Source organism: Parasteatoda tepidariorum, chromosome X2, assembly GCF_043381705.1.
Source record: "Parasteatoda tepidariorum isolate YZ-2023 chromosome X2, CAS_Ptep_4.0, whole genome shotgun sequence".
NCBI lineage: Eukaryota > Metazoa > Arthropoda > Arachnida > Araneae > Theridiidae > Parasteatoda > Parasteatoda tepidariorum.
Window position 1 is genome coordinate 4,247,494 of NC_092215.1, and position 24,787 is coordinate 4,272,280.

General features: G+C 30.3%; 1 protein-coding gene across 4 annotated transcripts in view; it reads right to left on the reverse strand.

The window, feature by feature from the left end:
• The window catches only part of LOC107449378 (HEAT repeat-containing protein 6), a 139,123-nt gene that overhangs the window by 106,437 nt on the left and 7,899 nt on the right, over window positions 1-24,787 (reverse strand). For all 4 annotated transcript variants that reach the window (XM_016064885.3, XM_016064886.3, XM_016064884.3 and 1 more), the window contains 2 exons: window positions 15,716-15,823; window positions 6,345-6,491 (listed from right to left, as the gene is read on the reverse strand). In XM_016064885.3, coding sequence (XP_015920371.1) covers window positions 6,345-6,491; window positions 15,716-15,823 — 255 coding nt within the window. The remainder of the gene's footprint in view (window positions 1-6,344; window positions 6,492-15,715; window positions 15,824-24,787) is intronic.

A 24,787-nucleotide genomic window follows, 5' to 3' on the forward strand; every position in this document is an offset into this window, starting at 1 on the left:
TACCCCGAGGAATTAATCTTACTTCGTAATCATGATGATAATATTAATTTCAATTTTTTGGATTTGGGTATTATAAAAGATGAAAATATCTGCTTTGTTGATTTATACGATAAAAGAAATTATTTTAATTTTAATATAAATAAACTAATTACTTGGAATTCTAATGTTTCTAGGAGTATCTATTTAAATACCACTTTTAATGAAATGAATAGAATTAAAAGAATATGCAGTAATATTTATTTATCCAAAAAACAAATCGATAAACTCTTTCAAAATTTGATAAAAAGCAATGGATACCCAAGTAAAGTAATAAAATTCTAAATAAAATGATTGAATTAATCATATATTTTTTTGGATATATGTATTCAAATTTTCTTTGTTAATTTATATAATTTTCCCATGTGCAAATCCATTTTGGGTAAATCCGTTGCCAAAATTATTTGCTAAAAAATTCCTTTACTAAAAAGATTCCTTCGTTAATTTATATAATTTTTCCATGTGCAAATCCATTTTGGGCCAATCCGTGGCTAAAATTATTTATTAAAAATTTCTTTGTTAATTTATATAATTTTTCCATGAGAAAATCTGTGGGTAAAATTATTTACTAAAAATTTCGTTATTAATTTATAAAATTTTTCCATGTGCAAATCAATTTCAGGCAAATCCGCGGCTAAAATTATCTACTAAAAATTTTTTTCTTTGTTAATTTATATAATTTTTCCATGTGCAAATCCGTGGCTAAAATTACGTGCAAAATAGGCAATTCATGTTTTTCTTTTCTATTTTATATTTGTTTCTTAACCCTTTCGCGACGGGAAGCGCGAAATCACTTACCTCTGAGGTCGGCAGTCCCTCTCGTGTGTGTCTCCCCAGGGCTGGAGGGTTTTTTGATGTTAAGCTTAATTCCATGAAATTACCGAAATATCAGCGAGCTGTTTAATATTGTTCTGCAGAGTATTTAAATGACATATGCTTTATATATATTTGTATGGATACTTTATTCACTTAAGTTATTTCTTGTTTAAATATATATTTTACACATTTTATTTTTATTATGTACTTATCATTTTAAAACATTTAACATTGCATATCTGAAAACTAAATATATGAAAACTAAATACTTAAAGTTCTTTTTTCGTATGAAAAATTTTAAAACAGGGATCTATACACAGTCTTACGTTACAGTCCTTGCACTCATAATTACTCATTTTCCATTTTGGAGGATTTTTCCAGGACAGGCACAAATGAAGCATCCTCGTCTCATTTTCTCACCCATTTCTTTTAAGCAAAGTTTTGGGAAATGTCTTTCAGTAATCTGAGTGAATTTAATGATTCTGCTGATTTTGGTATGATATTGACTTTGGGGAGTTTAGAGGAATACTGAGCAATAATTTGATTAACTAAATTAAGGCGATAAATAAGGAGAGGGAGATTTTTCTTACTTTTTTTTGTTGAAAAGAATATTGGCATTAAATACAGCCATATCCATGATATTAAAGAAAAGTTTCTTGTACCATTTAACAGTTTTCTGAAAGATGGATACTGAATTATGATGGCATCGCTTAAGTCAACCCCTCTCATATTTTTGTTGTATTCCAGATACACCCTGGCTTCATTATAGGATTAGATGTTGCGCGATCTTTTTTACCAGTATCAAGCAATTTTGCATCATGCATGGTAGATATCACTAGCACTTTTCGTCTGTCTTTGAAAGCAGTTAAGTTCGTGTTCTTTTTCTACAAAACCAACATCTCACCGATTTTCATCTTGGGCGACGGGAAATTTTCTGGCTTTCCTTTCCTTCTCATCATTACAGTCCTACAAATATTTGCTTGTAACCCGAAAAGTTCATCCGCTAATGAGGGAGACATAAAAAAACAATCAATATATAAATGGTACCCTTGACCAGCAAGTTCTTCAAGTAGAGATTTGACAAGTCTTTCCCCGTATAATCCTAAATTTTCCTTTTACATTGTGTCCTTCCCCGTATAAATAATAAAATTGAATATGTATCCTGATTTAGATTCGCATAATTTATAGAGTTTAATTCCATATCTGGATTGTTTAGCAGGGACGTATTGGCGAAATCCAAGTCCTCCTTTCCACAATAATAAACTTTCATCTATTGATATTTTCCTTTCAGGGGTGTAAGCGGACTTGAAATTTTAAATTATTTTATTTAAAACTGGTTGAAGCTTTCCGATTTTTTTGGCATCGCTGCTGGCAAAATGCAAGCATCGAAGAATTGCAATGTTTCGATCACGACTCATTACATTATTAAAAAATGGAGTTGCAATCATGGGATTCGTTGAAAAGTACAATTTGATTTTGAGTTTTTTTATAATACCCATCAAAATTGTTAGAGCGAAGAAAACAAACATTTCTTCCTCTGTGACAGGTAAATAGTTTGAAGAACGTGCACCAGATGAACCTTCAGGATATATACTCCTCTGACACAGATTAGTCTGTTCCGTAATTATTTTTATGATGGTATCATCAAAATAATGCCTAAAGAAATCAATCTCTTCTTCAAGCGAATCATCCACTTTTAGTCCAGGCACTGCTTTGAAAGGTAACTGCTGTAGATGACCATGCAGAAGTACTACTTGATTTCGATGTACTGGGCATACAAATGTCAGAAATGTTCTCATCATCATCAGATTTGCTTGATTCTTCATGATCAGAATAATCAGAATATATTATAGAGTCACGATCACTACTATCCTAATCTGTTTCAGAATCAATATCTGAAATATTTTGCATAATGTCCTCGATTTCTATCTCAGTTAAAATGTTTCGACGCTTAGACATTGTAACGGTAAAAAGAGAAAAAATTCAAGCCTACAACATCTAACTATCCACTAAAAACAAAACCGAAAATCGAAAGTAGCGAAAAAAAACTCTCCTGCTTACTGTAAACAAATACCACGTGCAAATTTAAAGAGTCCTCATAAAACATTCCTTCCCCTAAAAACCATGTGAATGTACTCTCATCTTAAGTAGAAAGTCAAATCTACATGTATATGAAACCATATGGACATACAATGCCATCTTTTGTAAGAAATTCTATTTTTTAAAATTTTCCGAAACGCTAGCACAAATGTGTGATGGCCGTGGAGGTGAACGAGAAAACTCTCTGACATGTGGGTGTGTCGGCCGGGATGTGAGCGCGTTTCTTGCTGGCGCGTATATGTGACAGTCGGCTCGAAAGGGTTAAATAAATATTTTTTTCCTAAAATTATTTATGGTCAACTTCTTTAAATTATCCAGTATAATATTACCTTGCACACATCCATTTCGGGCCCATCCCTGGTAATTAACAAATCAATGCAGTAAGAACAGCACTTTAAAACAAAACTCCTCTAGTTACGCTCAATTTGCGCTTTTGTTTTCATATTTTGCAATCTGACAATCCAGTTACGAAAATATTTTTTAAATCATTCTTGAAAAATTTCCTGTTTATGTAAGTATATTTGAATTCGCTGCTCGTTTTATAGATTTTGTTTCATTAAGTTTTTTTTTCTGTTTTTATGTGTTATTTTTGCTTATTGTGTTCCATTTTTTTGTTGTAATTTTTGTAAAAAAAAAAATTTTTGAGTGCTCCTCACACTATTGTATTAATATATTTTGCTTTGGCTATATTGATACAATATCAGAAAGCACTCTTTCTTGTGGATATAATCGTGTGGGCTGATGAAAAGATTATATCTTTTATTTTCTGGATTTTTTAAAAAAATTTTATCCTCCCCCACCCCCCAGTTGNTATATATATATATTATAATAAATCCAATTTGTACTCTCAACAGAAAATTTTATAATTTTTCTTCCCTCGAACAATTTTAAAGACGGTTAACCAATTTTTCAGTTATACAAGTGAAAAATAAACTAATTTACATCAGAAATCCTTAAAAAATATCAGTTATTTTAAATTAATCTAAAGAAAAATAAATTGTTTGCTTTTTATATACACAAAATACATATTCAATAAGTTACAAGAATACTGATATTTAAATAAAACTAAATAGATTCAATTGCAATAAATTTATTAAAAAGCTGACTATTTTACAATCAGCTAACAAAATATTTTAAGTTTCAAAGCAGTCATATTTAAAACTTATTTCTTTTTCGTTTTTAATTTATGTTTTGAACGCAAATTAATAACTAATATGTACCCCCTCCCTCCTTTTTTCAGATAAAACCTTCATTGATAAAATCAAATTATTAAAAAAAAAATTCACAATCACAAGAATGTTAATTTTACAAAGAAAAACAAGTGGGGAGATTTTCTCGCTCATAAGCAGAATAATTTCAAATGTTCTGCAACAGGACTTAGTAATTTATACAAATATTCTGCAAGCATTTCACAGCGAAAAAAAGTCAACTTTATGTTAAAATACTATATTTTCATTTATTAAAATGCAGGATCATACACTGATATACTACATTATGTTTTAAACCAAAGCAAATATTCTTGATTTGTTACTTTTTCAATCACTTTTGAAGTACAAAATTGCCTATGATATGAAGGTCCAAACATTAAAATAAGGCTTGCCATAAAAATCTTTTGAAGGGACAATTGCCCTGATGGTGCACCATTTGCAAACACAAATATTCGCTGGTCTGCTGTTCCAACAACTTCTTCATCTCCATCGAAAGCATTAGGTCTTTTAGAAACAATTCTGTCAATCGTGGATCCCCACAATTCACAAATAGCTTCCGAAATGGGAATGGAAAATATAAAAGTCATAAACCTTATGAAATATGAAATCTCTTTTACGGCTTGCTTTTTTTGGGGGGGAGGGTGTTTTCAGTTGTGATACATAGCGCAGATGACTAGTTCAGACGTTCCCATAGTTACAAAAACCAATGGGAAAGTGTCCTATCCTTATCTATTCATTACTTGAGAGGAAAGTGGGGGTGATGAATGAGGTGGGAGGAAATGTTCCTCAAGATTACGAGGGGAAGTTTTTAAACATTCAGGTCATTATGGTCTACAGAAGAATGTATTTGAAAGTATGGCCCAATGTCATGAGACAATACGTAGGAAACTTTCCGGTCACTAAACTGCATTTGATTAACAATAGAGTTAGCTTCAAACATAGCCTGAAATAACAGCACAATATCCTGACTTGAAGCAAATGAATAATTGGATACTGCAACTTTCATTGCCCACAAAGCTTCAGCCTTTGCCACTTTTTGGCTGTGGCTCAATTGTCATTAGACCAAACTACAATCAGAACAAAATCATTAGACCAAACTACAGTTTTTCAGTCAACTAGGGTCTAACAAATAAGATAAGAAGAGGCATTGTTAGCAAAGGGACTCGAGTTGGTCATCTGCTGCCACATTCGATGACGGCCAAATTTTACAGTGCCACAATCCAAATGGTCCATTTTACATCCCACATTGATTGTTATTATCTGTTATTGTTAATTATGTTACTTGTCTATTAAACCTGACAATTCTACACACACGCTAGCAGTCTCTTTCATTAAGAGGTCCTTTCTCTGCCGACCAAACTCAACTGTCAAAAGGGTAGAAACAGGAGGAGAAAATTCTGAATATGATTTTAATTGTTTTCATTTTGTTTTCACAAATAAACGGATGATGGATATTTACTTCATATCATGCTATCCCATAACTGTTGTTACCTCAGTGTGTACATATATATTATAAGAGTGTATATATAGAATGTCTCATATGAGTCTTTAAATCATATTAAATAAGAAGCTCTAAGTAGATTTCTCTTATTATTTTTTAATCATAGGAAATTGTTCTTTCACAAAGAAGCATAAAAAGTCAACATTCCAAAAAAATGATTACTTTCTGAAGTATTCTTGAATATATACTCATTAGGGTAGGTAGATACTTCACTAACATTGCACTAGAGCTGCACAATGGGCTATTGGCAACGGTCTGGAAAACAACCCTGAGGATAATCCGAAGACAGGCACCGATTTCGCACTCTTTTGGTCCCTACGCAAGTTGATCAAAGTGGTCATCCACCCGATTGATTTTTAATGTGATAATGCTTTACAAAATGCGATTAAGGAAATAATTAGTGTGTTTTTCTCTCCACCAAAATGCAAGAATATCACCCATAATATTAGAATAAAAAAATATTACAAAAAATATTAAATGAAAATAATTATATGATTTTTTTGTGTGTATACATCATTTTTATTATTTTAAATTAGTAACACACATCTTTGTTATTGTTGAAAGTGTCTTGCAGAAAGATATAAGTGCTAGAGAATTTTGTCACAGAAATCTGAAAAAAGTCTGATAGATGGCTTTGAAACCATGGCAACCTTAAAAAAAGTTTAAATGGTTCATTTACTTACATGATCCAATTCAAGAAGAGGCATTTTGGACAAAAGGCAAGAAAATGCAACCAGAACATCACTCAGAACCCAGATGCCACAAGAGGATAATTTTGAAATAAAGAATTCAAATAAATGCTCTGAAGAAGTTGATTGTAAAAGAACTTCCTACATAAAATAGAAATATTTTTATTTTCAACAAAAACCTGTTCATAAACATACAAATTACAATTTATATTAAATGCGTAAGTTTAATATGTTTGTCTATAGACAGCACAAATGCTCATTTAGTAGAGTTGCCATGAATATAATCTCGCTTTTCTGTATCTAAATTATTTGTCTAATTTAAGCCTCCACCTAGGAATGTTATAATTCTTTCTTGTGTCTGCATGCTTAATTATTGGGTTGATTATTCAATTTGTCACACACTTAAGAAACATTTATCTTTGATTTAGGATTTTGATATAAAAAGAATAAAAAATAGGTTCAAACAAGTGGAAAAATGAAATATTTTTTTTTTCCTTTTTCTTACACAATTAAGCATTTCAATCAGTATAATACTTGATGACAACTTATAAAATAAATGTAATTATGATTTGATGCAAAAATTAAACACTTTCAAGTCAAAACCAAGTTTAAAGTGTTTCATACAGTACATGCCAGGGGTGTTCCGAATTCACCAACTTTAATATACAGAATTCTTCATAATTACTGGTAAACATACTGAGCTGCCAATTGTGAAGGATTTGATCCCTAGTAGCAAATTGACGGTCACCACAGCTTCCGATCAATGAGTAGCAGATCCTCAATGCAGTAAAATCAAGTACAATGCTGAACATGTTGCCACAACAGTGTCATTGGCCACAAAAATTTATCAGCATGACTCACCTGGCAGACACTAGGTCATTGTGGGAATGCTTTAATCTTGCTTGTAAGAAATATAGTAAAAAAACCTATGTACTTTATTACAATTATAATTTTTAAATACTATTAAATTAATACAAATAATTAATTTTTAAGGTTTAAATAAGGTTAAGGAACAAAAAGTTTAATAGTTCTTACCTGTCAATCCGAAGGATAATAACAGCAAAAGATTTTTTAAAAAAATTTAAAACTTGTTAATTTAAGAAAGAAGCTTAAAGTAAATTGTATTTCAAACTAAACTTATTTAACAAATAAACTGATTTTTGATCATTTTAATCTCCTTTTTCTCCTAATAAACTTAAATATTCATTTTCAACTCTTCATGTGCATAGTTTATTAAGAGGATGTCACTTGACAGCAGCTTATGCTTTCCCTATGGAGAATTCTGTGCTCATAATTTGTTTGTATTTTAATAAATTTGAAGTTAAAATTTTTCAGCATTTGAAATTTCATAGTTTACTCTAATCTTATGCCAGCTTACTTTTAACTTTACGTTGCAATTTAAATGATTAATGGAGGTAAAAGATCATTAAGAGAACATTTTTCATTAAAATTTCTTCAGCAAATTCTTATTTTTGAGTAAATGGTAGAAATTTATAAATTTCAAGCAGCTTCCAAAATAAATAATTCGTAACTATTTTCTTCAGTTATGAAATGCATTATTAGCAGAGAAAAATGAAAAGATATTAAAGAAAATTTGAGAATCGAGCCTAAATCACAACTTTGTCCATTGTCTCTTCTCTTACCAAAATGAGAACTAATTCTAGTTGGAGAGGTCTTTTTTGGGGGGAGAGGAAGGGGGTTTCTTTTAATAGCTTTGGAGTTAAATAGCATTAGGGTCTTCTCTTGTGGTTGAAGAGAGTTTTATTTATTTCCACCTGTCTCTCTCTCATTTTGTGTTTTCAAAAGGAATGAGTTGGGTTCTGCTGGACTTTTCATTCCTTTTCTTTCAAATTTTCCTTACACACACATATAGATAAATATATAACCTTATTTAGTATTTTAAAAATTAAACAGCAATTCTACAATATTTTTCGATTTTGCTATTTGCACTTAAAATTTTAATTAGGATTTAATTTTAGATTTAATTAATTGTACTTAAAGCTTCAGCAATTGTTTATTATAGCCAAATTACCGTAATTTCGCGCGTATAGTCCGCGGACTATCTGTGTTTAAAATGCGACTTTTTGAAGCTGCGGACTATCCAAAAGTGCGGATAATACGGTGGTTGTTCACGGTTAAAATCGTTGAAATTTAAAAAACACGCTGTCGTGAACTGCCGATAATCAAATATAAACAGCACAAGACCTTTCTTGGAATCACTTGCTGGAGATCACTATCCAAAAGAGAACTAAATCTCTCTTTCCCTTCTGCCATATGAACAGCTATTGAGTGTAGGAAATGGGCGTGGAGTAGAGAAGCATAAATCAGAAAGGAATGAATGAAGGAAATCAGGGTGGGGCCAGTGATAACGTCAACTGTAAAACAAGCACTCTCCCCCCCCCGCTTTTTTCAGGAAATATGTCTCTTCCACTTGTCATGAATGCCTCTCTCCACTCCCCTTTATTCTTCAGCTGCTTGTTAAAAACATGTGAATGCTTGATGAATAAAGGGTGCTGATGAACTTGGAATAACCTTGAATAATCTTATGTTCCAGAAGAATTTCAAACTTTCAACTGAAGGTCAGTGAAGAGGGGAAAAAGCTAAGTGTGTGAGAATTTTAGACAGGGGATAAAAGAAAGACCGTCCTAGGCGGAGTTATTTAAAAAAAAAAAAACCTGATTGGAGAAGCAAAAATAGGGGGAGGAATCGCTAAAAATAGAAACTTGTTTTAAATGCTTGGGAGAGCGCTTTTTATCGTTTTTTTTCTTCATTGCTCATATTTCTGTCTGATTTCGACCATCGTCCTCAGCTTATTATTATTTTTTTCAAATCGTTGTATCTTCAATTCTGATGCGTTTTTGTCTTATTAATGCACAGTATTTTGTTTTTCATCTTCATTAACGTTGATCCAACATTATGTCTGTGAAACATCGCCGGAGTTTTACTGCTGAGTTTAAACTCAAGGTAGTTGTGAAAGCGGAAAAAGATGGAAACAGAGAAGCGGGCCGTTATTTTGAAGTGGACGAGAAAGCGGTGAGAAATTGGCGCAAACAAAAGGATGTGTTAAAAAGAATGGGAAGAAAGCTATCCAATCGGCACGGAAAAGTAAAATGGCCAGCTTTAGAGGAAAATTTACCAAGATGGGTTCTCGACCAAAGAAATGCAGAACGCTCCATTTCAACAGTTAAAATCCGTCTCCGAGCGAAGGCCATGGCAGAAGAGATGCAGATAATGAATTTCAAGGGAGGAATAAATTGGGTTTACCGCTTCATGCGTCGTAAGAACTTGAGAGTTCGCAGCAGAACGACAATGTGTCAGGCTGTTTCGCACGACGTAGATGAAAAAAAAGCTTCTTTCCTTCAGTTTACAAGAAAAGTTATTGCAGAAGGGAAGTATTCCCTAAAAAATATTATAAATATGGACGAAGTTCCATTAACATTTGATTGTCCACCGAATCGCACCGTCGATACTTGTGGAGTGAAAACAGTATCCATAACAACAACTGGTCAAGAAAAGACCCATTTCACAGTGATGCTCGCCTGCTGTGCTGAAGGCACAAAGTTGAAGCCGCTCTTGATCTTTAAGAGAAAAACAATTCCCAAGGAAAATTATCCTCGAAGCGTCGTAATACGGTGCAATGAAAAGGGTTGGTGCAACGAGGACATTATGCTCAATTGGTTTCAAGAAGTTTGGAAGAGAGAAGGTGCCTTTTTCAATTCCAAATGAGTACTAATTATGGATTCCATGAGGGCACACATAAAAGGCACTGTAAAGGCGGAAGCTAAGAAAAACAAACATTGGTGCTGAACTTAGCGTTATTCCAGGAGGTTTAACAAAAATCCTGCAACCTCTGGATATTAGCGTGAACAAAAGTTTCAAGACCCACGTACGCGCTTGCTGGGAGAACTGGATGTCGGAAGGTTTACATACTTTCACAAAAGCAGGAAATATGAGACGCGCTTCATACACTGAAGTTGCGGAATGGGTCGATAAATCCTGGAAAAGTGCTAAAGTGTCAACCATCCAATCGGGATTTATAAAAGCCGGGATTGTTAGTGAAAGCGAGGAAATCACTAACAGTGAAGATAGTGATGCTGAAAATGAACTTTCGGACACTCTTTCCGAAAATATATTAGAACTGTTTAATTCTGATACCGATGAATTGGACTTTGAAGGCTTTCGTTAATGTAGTAGAATGTGTGATTAAAATATGATTAATTAGTAAGCACTGTTTTTTATTTATATTTAGCATTTTATTTCTGAAGGTATATTAGTAAGTAAGTACTTTTTTTCTATTTATACTTAGTTCTTTGTTTCTAAAATACATTAATATTTCCGTATTAAAGGAACGTAATTTCGGACGTATAGTCCACGGACTATCTGACGATTTTTGAAATTTTTCTATTATAAAATTGGGTCTGCGGACTATACGCGCGAAATTACGGTACAGTTGGTATTGAGTAAGAAGAAAAAAGATTTCAACTATTGGGGGGAAAAAACTTTTTCTCTGAACACAGTTAATAATATCCAGAATGATTTTAATTACAAATCCTAACACCTTTTAAACCTTATAAAAAAAACTAGACTGCAAAAAATTTCAAAGAGTTAGGGAAAAAAATTGCAGCAGATTATAAAAAGCAAAATGAGAAAGCTTTAAATTATAGATAAGGTATTATTTTCACTGAATAGAATAAATATAAAATGTATACTTTTAGAGGAAATAAAAGAATTGAAAGAATAAATAGAAAATATTAAAGCTATCTTCAAGAATATGAAAACATTTATCAATAAAAAGTGGCGTTTAAAAATGGGAACTCTTGGTATTTCTGCATTATAAACAAAGGAAGAGAGTTAATCACCAAAATGGTGGCGTCTCGCTACTTGAAGTTATCCAGGGCTTTCTACTTGAATATTTGTATCCAGTAATATAATGAATTTGTAATATTGAATACTTAAATTGTAATATTTAATGCTTAATTTAAAATAAATTACTCACTAAATCGACTAAAAATGAGTACCCAGTGTCTGGGTGTATAACCAGGCACCTTGCCTCTGGTGATTATATCAGGGGACTGGTCCTCCAGGTTGGGGGTTGGGCATAGGGTTGACACCTCTATCCTGTAAAAATTTCTTGCTACGAAATCCTTAAAAGATAAATCCTAGAGGACTTCATGGAAACTATTTGGAAAACGAAATTTGGATATGAGAATTAGAAGCTGGAACATTCTGTCTCTCTAAAGAGCCAAGGCATTGCATTTGCTGTTAGAACAGATGGAACAATGCAATATTGATTTGATTGCCATTCAGCAGGTTATGCAATGGAACATTGAATAAAAGGAAAACTGTTTTTTACAGTTTTCACCCCCCAAAAAAACATACAGAGGGCACTGGCTTTATCGTAAGTAAAAGAATACGACACCTGAATTTGGATTTCGGGGCAATCTCTTTGAGACTGTGAAAGCTCAGAATTAAGGGAAAGTTCTTTACTTTCAGTATTATCTGTTCCTATGCACCAACTGAAGATAAAACAGAGGAAGGAAAGGAAATTTTCCATGAAAATTTAGACAAAATGCACTACAATAATCCAAAATATGATGTAAAAATTATTTTGGGAGATCTAAATGCTGTGTAGGTAGAGAAAGGGAATTTAAATTTGTAATTTAGCTTACATGATACAACCAATGATAATGGACTCCAAATTAATTGATTTTGCCACTTCACATAATATGATTATAGGATGCACGTTTTTCCCGTATAAAAATATTCATAAAGCTACTTGGCGTGCCCCATGTGGCACTTATGCTAATAAAATTAATCACATACTAATTGAAGCAAGACATTACTCAGACTTGATGGACGTGAGAACTTATCCTGGGGCTAATGTGGATTCAGATCACTTCTTGATTATTGCTTCAGTCAGATCAAAATTATCAAATGCAAAAATGTTAAAGGGATAGACTTTGAGAGAATATGACTCTGATAAACTTAAAAATGAAAGGATAATACTTGAATATTGCGAAAAAGTAAAGGAACAGTTGAATTTAAAGAATTGTGACTGTAGTGTGAAAAATAAATGGAAATTTATAAAAGACAGTATCTGTAACGCTGCCAATACCGTGATTGGTAAAGTAACTAAGAAACAGGTTAAGGATTGGTATGATATTGATTATGCCATTGCTAATGATAAAAAGAATGCTGCATATAAACATAAGATGCAAGCACACACAAGAATACAAGAATCTGCACACAAAAATAGTGCAGAGGAATACCATAGACACAGAAAAGAGGTGAAGAAACTCTTTAGGCAAAAGAAAAGGGTCTTTGATGAAGAATTGTTTAAAGGTGTTGAACATCTGAAATCCATTAATAAATGCAGAGCATTCTATTAGAAAATTAATCGCAGTCGATTGGAGTGATAAAAAAGACATTTTAAAACGTTGGCATGAACATTTTAAAGAACTTCTAAATGAAAATTGTGAGGATGTTGAAATAATTGCACATGAATCCAGCAATGAATAACATAGAAGTTGAGGCTCCAACTACTGAGGAGATCAGGGATGCAAATAAAAAACTTAAAGAAAAAGAAGACTTCGGGTCATGATCTTATTTCAGCACAACTACTAAAACATTGTGAATCTACCTTATTGAGGAATTTATTTGAACTTATTACTGACATCTGGTACTCTGAGATTATGCCAACGAATTGGAATATTAACATTGTGTGCCCAATTCACAAGAAAAGAGATCCTATGACATGTGCCAACTATCGTGGCATTAGTCTTCTTTGTATAACTTATAAAATTCTATCTACAATTTTGTTTCTCAGGCTGTTATCATTTATTGACTCACAAATAGGAAAATATCAATGTGGATTCCGTGCTGGAAAATCAACTAAAGATCAGATATTTTGTCTCCATCAGATTTTAGAGAAATCAATGGAATTTAACATTGAACACACATCTTTTTATTGATTTCAGGCTGCTTTTGATTGTATCAATAGAAATTATCTTTCTGAAACAAAGAATACTTTTAAAATACCTTCAAAACCCATTAAATTGACAAGATTTACATTGAAAGATACAAAGTGTAAGATTAAGTTTCTGGGGTCTCTGTCAGAAGATCGTGACACATTTACAGGTGTTCGACAGGATGATTCTCTCTCCTGTCTTCTTTTTAATATTGCACTTGAGAGAGCCATTCGTGATTCAAACATCAATACCAGTGGTCACATTTTTACTAGATCAGTACAACTACTTGCATATACTGATGATGTTGATATAGTTGCTCATTCCCTTCCTACCCTGAAAGAGGCATTTCTTGCCCTTGACGTGGCTGCAAGGCAAATGGGCTGTCATAAATGTAGAGAAAACAAAATATATGTTATTCTCAAGAAACAGAGTTCCAGACCCCTGTCTTGAAATAAATTCTTATAGATTTGAAACAGTAAGGAGTTTTACTTACTTAGGATTATTACTATTAATAACAGAATGACTCCTGAAATAAAAAAAAAAACTACTCTATCTGGCAAATAGGGCTGTCTATGGGCTGAGAAGATTTGTTAAATCTAGGTTTCTTTCTAGAAAAACAAAGTTCTTAATCCACAAAACTCTTGTCCAGCAAGTCTTGACACACCCTTCTGAAGCTTGGACAATGACAAAAATGGAAGAAAATTGTATTGTAATATTTGAGAGAAAGATTTTGTTGAGTATACTTGGTGGTGTAAATGAAAACAATAACTGGAGAAGGAGATTTAACTTTGAACTGTACAAGATTTATAGACAACCTGATACAGTACAGAACCTCTTATCCAGAAATCAGAATACCAGAAAACCGGAAAGAAATTCGATACACTTTAAAAAAAAAAATTTCCTCAAAAGATTTCAGAATTTTTTCTTTCTTAAAAGATGTTTACCATCATTTTAGAAATAATCATTATTTATCTACACTGTCAAAAGAAGTAAGAGTTTTTTAAAATTATTCTAAATACATATATTTTTTCAGTTGAGTTTGACAATATAAAAAACGGCTTTTTGTAACAATTCAGAAAACTGGAAAGATCAGTTATCCGGAATAGCAATGCTCCCGATCATTCCGGATAATTGGTTCACTACCATATTATTAAATACATAAAAATAAATAGAATGAATTGGGTGGCCTCTTGTGATTTGAATGAGTGATGACAATACAATATAAAAAAGATACCGCTTTTTAGACCCACTGGAACAAGAAAGCCGGGAAGGCCGAAGCTGATATGGGCTCAGTGGAGTCTGATTTTCTTGCAATTAATGAAAAGAATTGGAGATCAAAGACAAATTGGAAGTCGTCATGGAGAAATCTTCAGAGGAAGGCATTGGTCCACGTTGGGCTGTCCGGCCAACTATGACGATGATGATGAATCAGGATTGCTACTCAGACTTGGAAAGAAAAAAATTCCCTGTGTTTTCTCTGTGCATATTATACACAAGATATTAAGAGGAAAAACACAATCACTGTGTTCTTGTATGAACTGTATTAGGGATACTGTACTAGTTATAATTTCTGAAAAAACTTAGAGAAAAAAGGAACAGCTGAACATTCATAAAACAAATAATGCTACTGAAGTAAATAAACTCATTTAACATTTGAAATATCCTAAAATATTCACTTTGTTTACAATTTTTAAAAGATGAAAATAAGAAACAAAATTCCCTTTATTTTCCCAGTTTCTTAAGAAAAACTCCAAATTCCATGTTATTTCAGGTAATTTTTAATTCCCTGTATTTTCCAGGTTTTCCTATTCTCCCTACCCTGGTGATTAAGTAAAATTAAACATAAAAATGTAAAAAAATAAATTTGAAAAATGTTGTTTTTTTTCAAAATTGATTAAATTATTGCAAATCAAGTGGTTTCTAGGAAGAGAATTATAAAAAAATAAGCACCATCAGTCTTTGTTATTAAAAATTACATGGTCATGAAACTGAAACTTATTAGTTTTCTATTCAAAATCAATCTGGAAGATGAAATCTTTTGATCAAATTCAGACAAACAAAAGGAATGGAAATATAGATTAAAATATATGATTAGAAAAACTGAGAAGCAGAAAAAAAATATGCATTAAAGTAATGGCACAGCAAAATAAATATTGGTTTAAAAAAAAAATTTTTTTTTTAAAAATAAAGCATTATAAAAAGAACACAATGACTACCTTGAGAAAAATTGCTTTTGTGGTCATTTTTTTAATCCTTTAACGATGAAAACGGTAGTAAAATTTTTCATTTAAATAACATATGGCAGTCCTGTATTCAATAGGTAACCAAGAATTCAAATACTATGACTAACTAAAATATTAAAATTTAAACGTGGATACATTGAAAATTTATACTTACAGTAGAATTTTCAAGAAAATAACACAAAAGACAACAGAATTTGGATAATATGTGGTCATTGTTTGTAGGTACAAGTTTAGCTAAATTAAGTAACAATTCTCCCACAGCCTGAAAAAAAAAACATTTTAATAAGTATTCACACATAAAAAACAAATAATAGCTTGTGCATTAGAACTTATATATATAAATAAATACAAGAAAACACGAAGAAAGTTGAGGAAAACTTTAAAACAATAACTAACAAATCAAATCTCAGAATAACAAAATCACTTCNCACAGAAGGGTGGGCATGCGCAAATTGGATACGAGAGCGGTGAGGTGGCGCTGTTGTCGATGTGTAAAGTGCAAAAAAAGGTCGATTTGCTTAGAAGGGTAGTTGTGTGGCGTTAAAGTGAGGAGTTTAATTCATTTTTTCATTCACTCATTTTCATTCACTCATTTTTTTCACTCACTCATTTCACTCATTTTTCTATTCTGAGGACAGTCATTTTTGTCCTGAAATGTTATTTTCTATCTCTTCAAACTGAACACTACTTTTTCTAAATTAGAAAAAAAAAAAACTATTTCTGCTTTAAATTGCAAGAATTATGCAACTTTTGACTATTTTTAAAGCATGTAAATTTTTGCCTTATCCATAACTAAAACTATTTTTAAGCTATTTCACTACTACTAAAGAAGAGAGTGTAAAGTTAAGTAAGGTATGTCAACAGCTCTGGCAGAAGCTCTCACACTGAAATTTTCCTTTTCAATCATTAAAAGAAATTCACTAATTTTGCTTTCTAGAAGCTTAGTATCCTTTTTAGGCTTATAATTTCTCACAATATTTATTAGGGTAATTTATAAACTTAAAAATTATTCTAACGATGTACACACACAGTGTTTTCATCATAGAAAAAAATGGGTGAGAATTTCTCACCCTTTCTCAAAAACAGGGTGAGATTTCAAGAAGTTAAGTGAGATTTCAAAAAACTAAAAAAAAAAACTCTTTAAAAAAAATCATTTCTTTAATAATAATACATTTTTAACGTCTTCTATTTTTTAAAGCATTGAATATTTTTGGTGCATCATCATAGAAGATTTTGCCTTTACAAGGCATTTGTCCACCTTACATTACATCTACATTAGCACATAAAAAATTTGAACGTCTTACATGAAGAAACCTTAACTACGGTAAACACCTGGTTGTAGAGAAATGTGTTCTGAAAGGGGTTCCGTGCTTGTGTTTTGTTGTTTGAAAAGGTTCTGAACAATACTGGTAATTCGGGAAGCTAGATAACGGGGCAGATGTTGAAAATAATGAAAGATCCAGAAATAAAAGTGAAACGGATTTTATTCTAAAGGGCGCAATTCGAAGCCTTTTCCAAAATGCGAGAAATTCGCGAATTTTGAAATTGATTTATAGAATGCGCGAATTTCTCGCGGTGATAATTTTTTAATGCAAGAAAAGAAAAAATATGCGAGATTCTCGCGCTGTAGTGAAAACACTGACACATTAAGATAGAAGCAAGGTAATACAAACAAAAACTGGTGCAAATCAGAACACATTTGTCTTGTATACCATTAAAAACAAACTTTGTGATTACAGTAAAAATATATTTTACAGTTGTTCTTCTTAATAAATTTGAACTTTTATTTAAGAAAAGACAATTAGCTATTTTTTATACTATTTATAAGAAATGACATTGATCAAGAACTACCCCAGTGATCAATAATCACCCCATCTGTAGGGGGCGACATTTGATACAGTTTCCTATAATCAATTATAATATTTACAGTAGATGTGAAACAATTAAACAAAAGCTAAACATTTTTTTTTATACAGGGTATCTGCTACATTTTAGATTATCAAATTCATGACTTTTCATGACTAATTCCTAGACTTTTTCATGACTTAACGAAGTTACTATTTTCTCTGACAAAAACACAAGAAATTTAAAAAGGCATTTTAATAACATAAATTCAGGGTTAATTCTAGGCGGGGTTTGCGGGGCGCCCCGCCCCGCATGCCCTTTTGAGGAGAAATTTCCTCCCTGTTGCCATTTACTCCTTTTATCCCGCCCTGATATAATAAAATGCACCCTGGTGTGCCCCCTCCAAAAAGATCCCACCTTCCTTCCTGCAAGAAAGAATTTTTTTGTTCTCTCCCCCCACTTAGTGATACTTTTCTGCAAATCAACTTGTCTTCCCTGGAGCTCAATAGCTATGGGTAAGTGAGATTCAGAAACGCTCCTCCTCCCCCGCCCTCTTTACTATTTCCTCTTGAAGTTAGTAATTTAAATAAGAGATCTTCCAAAAAGTCGCGCCTGTCAGGGAATGCAACCCCTCTTGCAGCAGTGTGGGTTCCTATTTCCTCCTTTCAGGAAAAGTTCTTTTTCTTAGAAATGGAAGCATTGCTATTTTAAGAAACCATATGGCAATGGTGACGGTCAGTAGGCCGGTCAAGAGTTTTCTTGGAAAGAAAGAAGGGAAGAAGTCTTGTTCACAAAGCCTGTAGACAATTTTAGGGGTCAAACTAGGTCATTGAAAAAAGTGATACATTCTCATGTATCTTTTGGAGCCCTCCACTCCCCCTCTGCTCAGCTTTATTCTTTTAAAGGAAGAAAGAAATTAGTACTTTCGATTTCAAAAGTGGAGGGACTTGGACAATTAACTATGAACTAAAAAAGCTTTTTTATCCAAAAAAAAAAACAAAAAAATATTAAATTTAGAATAAACTTTTTTTTTTACAATGACAAAATACAATTTTTACAATAATAATTAATAATAAAGGCCTTTCTGCTTTACTGTGCAGGCAAAGACCCGATTGTCCTTCGTAGTTACCGCATTTCTTTTTTAAAAAAAAAAGAAATCTTTAGGTAGGGAAGTGCTTATCATGTGCTGCGCTTGGGGGAGAAAAAAAAAAGAAAAACAGAGATGATTTGTGCTCCGAAAAAATCTGGTTTGCCGAATTTTTTGTTAACCGCGATCCGGAGTTCAAAGGTACAGAAGTTTCAAGTTATGTTTTATTACAAGTTATTTTAAGAATTTATATTCGCAAACAGTAATATTTATTCCGTTTTTTTTTTTTTTTTAAATTTATCTTTGATATTTTTCCGTACTAAACATATTTAATATATATATAAAATCTTAAATTTAAGACTTTCTAACTCTTTGATATATTTAAGACTTTCTCATTCTTTGTTGGCACGCTGCCAGGAGTATAAACAGATACGTCTTTATTTTATTTTTTTTTACTCTCTAAAATATCGCTTAGTACTAACTTTCTCGTTTTCAATCGAATTTGTTTCAGCAGTCGATTTTTTCATTAATTTATTTACTTATACTATTACTAGTGTGTGCAAAGGTATGACTGCGCCTCATAAAGGTTGAATCAAGCATACAATTTATTTGTAGATGAAGCATACTTAATTCAATAAATCGCTTTTTTTTATTATTCTTTCTTTCTTTCCTTACTTATTATTTTGTTCGACTGTTCATCCTAATTGATACTAGATAAACTCATTTGAATAGGAAACTTTTTCATTCACTTAGAATTTTTTTAAAATTTTTTGCTCATTAACTGAACAATATTAGGTTTTCATTTCGACACTATCACAGGTGCTACGATAATCGATGACGACGACACTGTGACATGTCCATACATTACGAGTGATGCAATTATATTGGTAAATTTAAATGCGAAACTTTCCTTTATTTAATTGTATTAAATTTATTTATAGCTGTATGCCTATACCTCAAAAATATTTAAAAGTAAAATTTATTTGAAGATACGTGTCTTATTCGCAAATTTTTTTCTTTTTTTCTGAATGATCTTAATGCAGCAACTTTAATTTGGTTAATAAACTTAACTTTTGGTTAATAATTAATAAACTTAAAATAGAACTAAATAAATTGATAGATTAAGAAATAGTTTTCTTTCTTTAATAGTAACTCGTTTATTTGACGATATTTTTCAAACGAGGTTTTTGATTTGACACTATCACAATTACCACGCCGATCGATAACTCTGTGTTGTACTTTCGATATATTTAAATATGACACTTCTTTATTGTTACTTAAATTCTCCCCTCCTCATTATTATAGAAATTTGGTCTTTATTTTGGTGTACAGTGACAGTGATTTATAATAGAGGGTCACTTAGACTAAAGAAAACTGAACAGTATGAGCGTTAGTTTCTTAAAATTATTCTGCTTCCAGGTTTGCGGTCTTTATTTTTTAACCCTTTTTTTTCAGTTAGATTGTGAAATATCCAGTTTATTAAATTTAGGCTTAACAGTAATAAAATAACTTCAGGTAATATTTTTCTTTTTTTATATAGTATTACTTTTTGTGCTGATTTAGTATTTATCATTAAAGCAATTTTTTTTTAGTAATTTATTATTAATTTCGTTGTTTTAACATCATAATTTTTATTTCTTTTTTATCTATTTATCCATCTTATTTATAATTAGTTAGCTTTTCTTTTTTTCTTTTGCAACAGAAAATCTTGACTTATTGCATTTTTATAATTTTTTCCGGTTTATTTTCTTCTGTTCTTGCAAACGTTCATGAATTGATGAAGTACGATTTTACTTCGATTCAATACAGACTTTTGGGTAGTATTTTTATTAGATTAAATTTTTTTATTATTTTCTTAGAATCACTTAGTTTTTGAAATTTTGTTTTTTTATTTATTAGTTTATTTTTTATTAATAATTTCTCCGTTTATTTTTTTGTAATTTTGCAGCTTTGTTTCATATTTTAGGATACTTTATTTTATTTTTTTTTAGCAGAGACAAAAATACTGCGATTTTATCCTTTATTTATTTTTTTGCTTGTACTTTGATTTGTTAGTTTCTTTTTAGGGTGGTTTGATATTTGGTGGTAGAAATAAGCCTTTTTTAATTTTTTTTCTTTTACATAACTTATTTTTATTGTAATACTTCATTACAATTTTATTTTCCCATAATTAATATTTTAATTGATGCTAATGTATTGAATACTTTAATTGCTTATTGCGTTTTTGTTTTCAAAAATGTTCTTACATTAATAAGAATTTAATTTTGATTTCACACAGATTATTTATGTATTTGTATTATTTTTTTAAACGGCTTCGTAGCTATAAAAAGTTTTTTTTATTATTGCTCTGTAAATTCTTTCAGTCTTATTTACCCTTGCAGGGTTCCCACTCTTTTAACAAAGATAAAATTAAGCACTTTTAACGACTTTTTTTGAAAAAATTATGGAATTTAAAAATAGAATGATTGTTTATCATTGAATATACATATATCACCAGTGACAGAGCCAAATATTTACCTTTTTTAAAAAAAATTATAAAAAATAATTTTATTATAATGTAAGCACTGATATATTTATATTAATTAACAGGGCTCGCCAAAGAAGTACCAGACAATTTTTACAAACCTGGATCAGCTTTTTTTTTTTAAACATCTTCAGATTGTCAAAGGTTAACATCATCTATGAAACTAATCCGTATTCCACTTTTAATCATTTTATTGAAATTGAATTGTAAAACTAAGTGCAGAAATAAAAATTTGCAATTTTACATTTAAAAAAAAAAGACTAAATAAAGAAAATTGGCAAAAACATTGAAAAAATTATATTTAGCTACTAGACCTTCAGTTGTGAGCCAATCATGCTAAATATTCAGTTACGCCAAAATAATTGTTTATTTTCTAATAATAAAATGTTTCATTTACAAAAGAAAATATTAAAAGAATAAATACTAAAAAGTTGAACTAGAGTTACTCATGAGAATAGTTTTCTTAAAGCCATGTTAAATTAAATCAAATCAAAGTAAAAACAGACCATACTAATAACAAAGTAACTAATCATTCCACTATTTTTTCATTACGCTTAACTTAACATATTGTTTTAAATTCATTGCAATAAATATTTTTATGAAAATTTTTATGGAATAAAAATAGAATTATGTTTGAGAAAATGTATAATTTTCAAAACAATATGTTTTTTATTAGTTCTAGGTGAAACATATAAATGAAAGAGTCAAAAATGATTTTTCAAAAGTTTAAACACATTCCTATGGCCAGAAAAGTGATAAGGTTCCTTAATTAAGAAATAGTGATAAATTATTTTTACATCATGTATAGATTTTTACTAGTAATATTTCTTTATCATCTTCTATTATTCTTAATATTATCCTCTATTATTATTATAATTGATATTGTATTCAGTTTAATTAAAACTGAAAGGGGTATTCCTTTTTTTTATAAAAAAAATCTTGCAATATCACTTTATTAGGTAAAAATATTGAAAAATTTTATAAAAAACATATTGAAAAGGGTATATATTAACAATTTTGAGATTATTAGTAAACAGCAAATGTGTTATATTTACTTTTATGATGAATTTTACACAAAATTATTTCCAGCAAAACCTGTTATTATGAATTAACCTTACATAATATTACTAAACAATCTGGAAAAAACATGAACTAATTTTGAAGAAAACAAAAATTGAATAAAAATTAAAAACAGTATATTAAGTTGCAATGTTAACTGAATAAAATAATTATTGAAATCTAAGAATCTTTTGAATGAGGAGATCTAAATTTTTGCGTAACAATCTGCTTATTCTTAAGTAATAAAAATAACAGCGTAAAAATCTAAAGCTTTAAAAAAATATTTTATATTGCAACTAAACAAATTATAAATAGTTAACAAATATTTAACTTTCTTGTTAGAACCAAATCATGCATTCTTATTTATTACTCAGGAAAAAAATTTAAGTGTTTTTGAAAAAACTTGAGGATCTCATCAAAAACCCAGGTTTTTGATGAAAAACATAGGTGGGCTGGGATTTTTCAAACTCTGTTTAGTACAGATCTGTTTAATTTTTAATACAATCATGAATATTACATATTAATACAATCATATTTAATACAATCATGAATTAATACAATCATGAAAAAAAAAGGTTACTGCTTTTTATAAATTTACAGTTACAAATATTTAACTTTCTTGTTAGAAGCAAATCATGCATTCTTATTTACTACTCAGGAAAAAAATTGAAGTATTTTTGAAAAAAATTGTTACACATCAAAATATTATACAAGTTATTTAAATTCTTTAAGATTTAGGAAATAGTTTTTGTTATGGATTCTAGTTCAAAAAATATTTCTGATACTTCGTTTCTAAAGGGTTTTACCTAATTCCTATAAGCAAATGACCAGTAGAATTTAATTTATGGAATTCTGTTGATTCTGAAGGTTAGTGTGGGTCTTCTATTTAGGTACCTTAAAACAGCCCCTGCCCCTAAAAAAGTATTATGAAAGAATCAATATATTTATAAAAGGACATGCTTTCTTCCCCATGCTTGTAGCTTCCCCCCCCCAACACATTCATTTTTGTCTCTCTAAAATGATGCATGCCCTTGATGCATGGTCTAATTGTAGGTGATTAAAGAACTGTATTTTGTTTTAAAAAATTTAACTGAAAAACTGTTCCAATCAACTCTAGTAATGAAGAAAAATTAAGGACTTTTAAAAACCTTGTACCAAAATTAAGTACTTTTAAGGGCCCTTATATTCCAAAATAAAAATTAAGCAGTTTTTAAGGACCGTGGGAACCCTGCCTTGATTTATTGCAATTATCAGATCTGATATACTGTGTAAGTTAAAGATGAATGTGAAGTTTAAGTTTGATATTAATCTTGCTACTGATTTCATATATAAAAATTCCAGTATGTTTTATTTAAAATGTCTGGAAGTATACATTTTATTTTGCAATTTATTTACAAATATATATATATTGTAAATATTGTTTTTCCAGTATATACTTCAGAACTTCGTTTTCAACAGTTAAACTTAAAAACATAGTTTATTTTATTTGTTTATAAGGGAGAGCCAGATACTCAATAAGTTTATTTTCAAGATTAATATAAATTTTTTTTAAATCTGAAAATAGTAATTTAATTCTAATTATCAACTCGAGAACAAAAGATATATTTGAAAAATTTCAATTGTTTCCCCAGGTCTTTCAAAGGTATGTGTAAAATTTTAAATATATTTTTAGTGAACTAAGAAATATTGAGATAAATGAAAAAAAACATTATAAAATACAATGCCCTTTTTTTAAAAGTATAGTGCCCTTTTCTATTTTTAGCACCCTGCCCTTAAAACAGAGTAAAGAAATAGTTAAAGCAATAAAATAGCTGAAAAAAATACAAATGCAAAAAAAAATTTTTTACAGAATTATATTCTAAAGATACTTTTCTTGTTCATCTGAAAGGAAAGAAATACTTCTGATTTTTCAGTTCTCATTTCGGAATTTAAAAAAATTCACTAATGACTGGCTTGCTTCAGGTAGAATTTTAAATTTATAAAATAAAAAATAAATAAAAATAATAACAAAAATTCTGAAATCTCAGAAGTTTAAAAGATAATTCACTCTAGAAATGATGTTTTTTCTTTCATTCTTTGAAAGAACACCACAGCTTTTAAAGAACATAATGAAAACAGTTTATATTTTAATAAAATATGACTGTGAGTGGGGATTTTATTACAAATTCAGATATTCGGAACACCATGAAATGGTGGGAGGGAATTCTTAAATTCCATTTTAAAAATTAAGATTTTTCAGCGACCTAAATCCATGACTTTCCATGATTTTCTTTAAAAAAAATAGTTAAAATCATGACATTTCATGACAAATTTTGTTCAATTCCAAAATTCATGACTTTCTAGGTGTGCGGATACCCTGTTTACATCAAAGAAAAATAAAGTAACTCAATATATTTATTATTAAGAGAAGGAGGGGATCTTTGCAGAAATGTGCACATTTTGAAACCCATCTTTGAAATGGAAAATACAGAAAGCAGTTTAAAAGATGCTTATTTTGTTAGATTAAACAAAAAACTATTATTAAATAAATGTAGTGTAACGTATTTCTCAACAAACATATAGACAAACGTGGTAACAAACAAAAACAATTTATTTAAACATAACAAAAATAAAAAAAACACACAAATTTTCATTCATGACTCTATAGCAGAGAGGAGAGGATCTCCTACAACTTACTCTCTTAAAAATCACTGACTGACTGACTGACTATT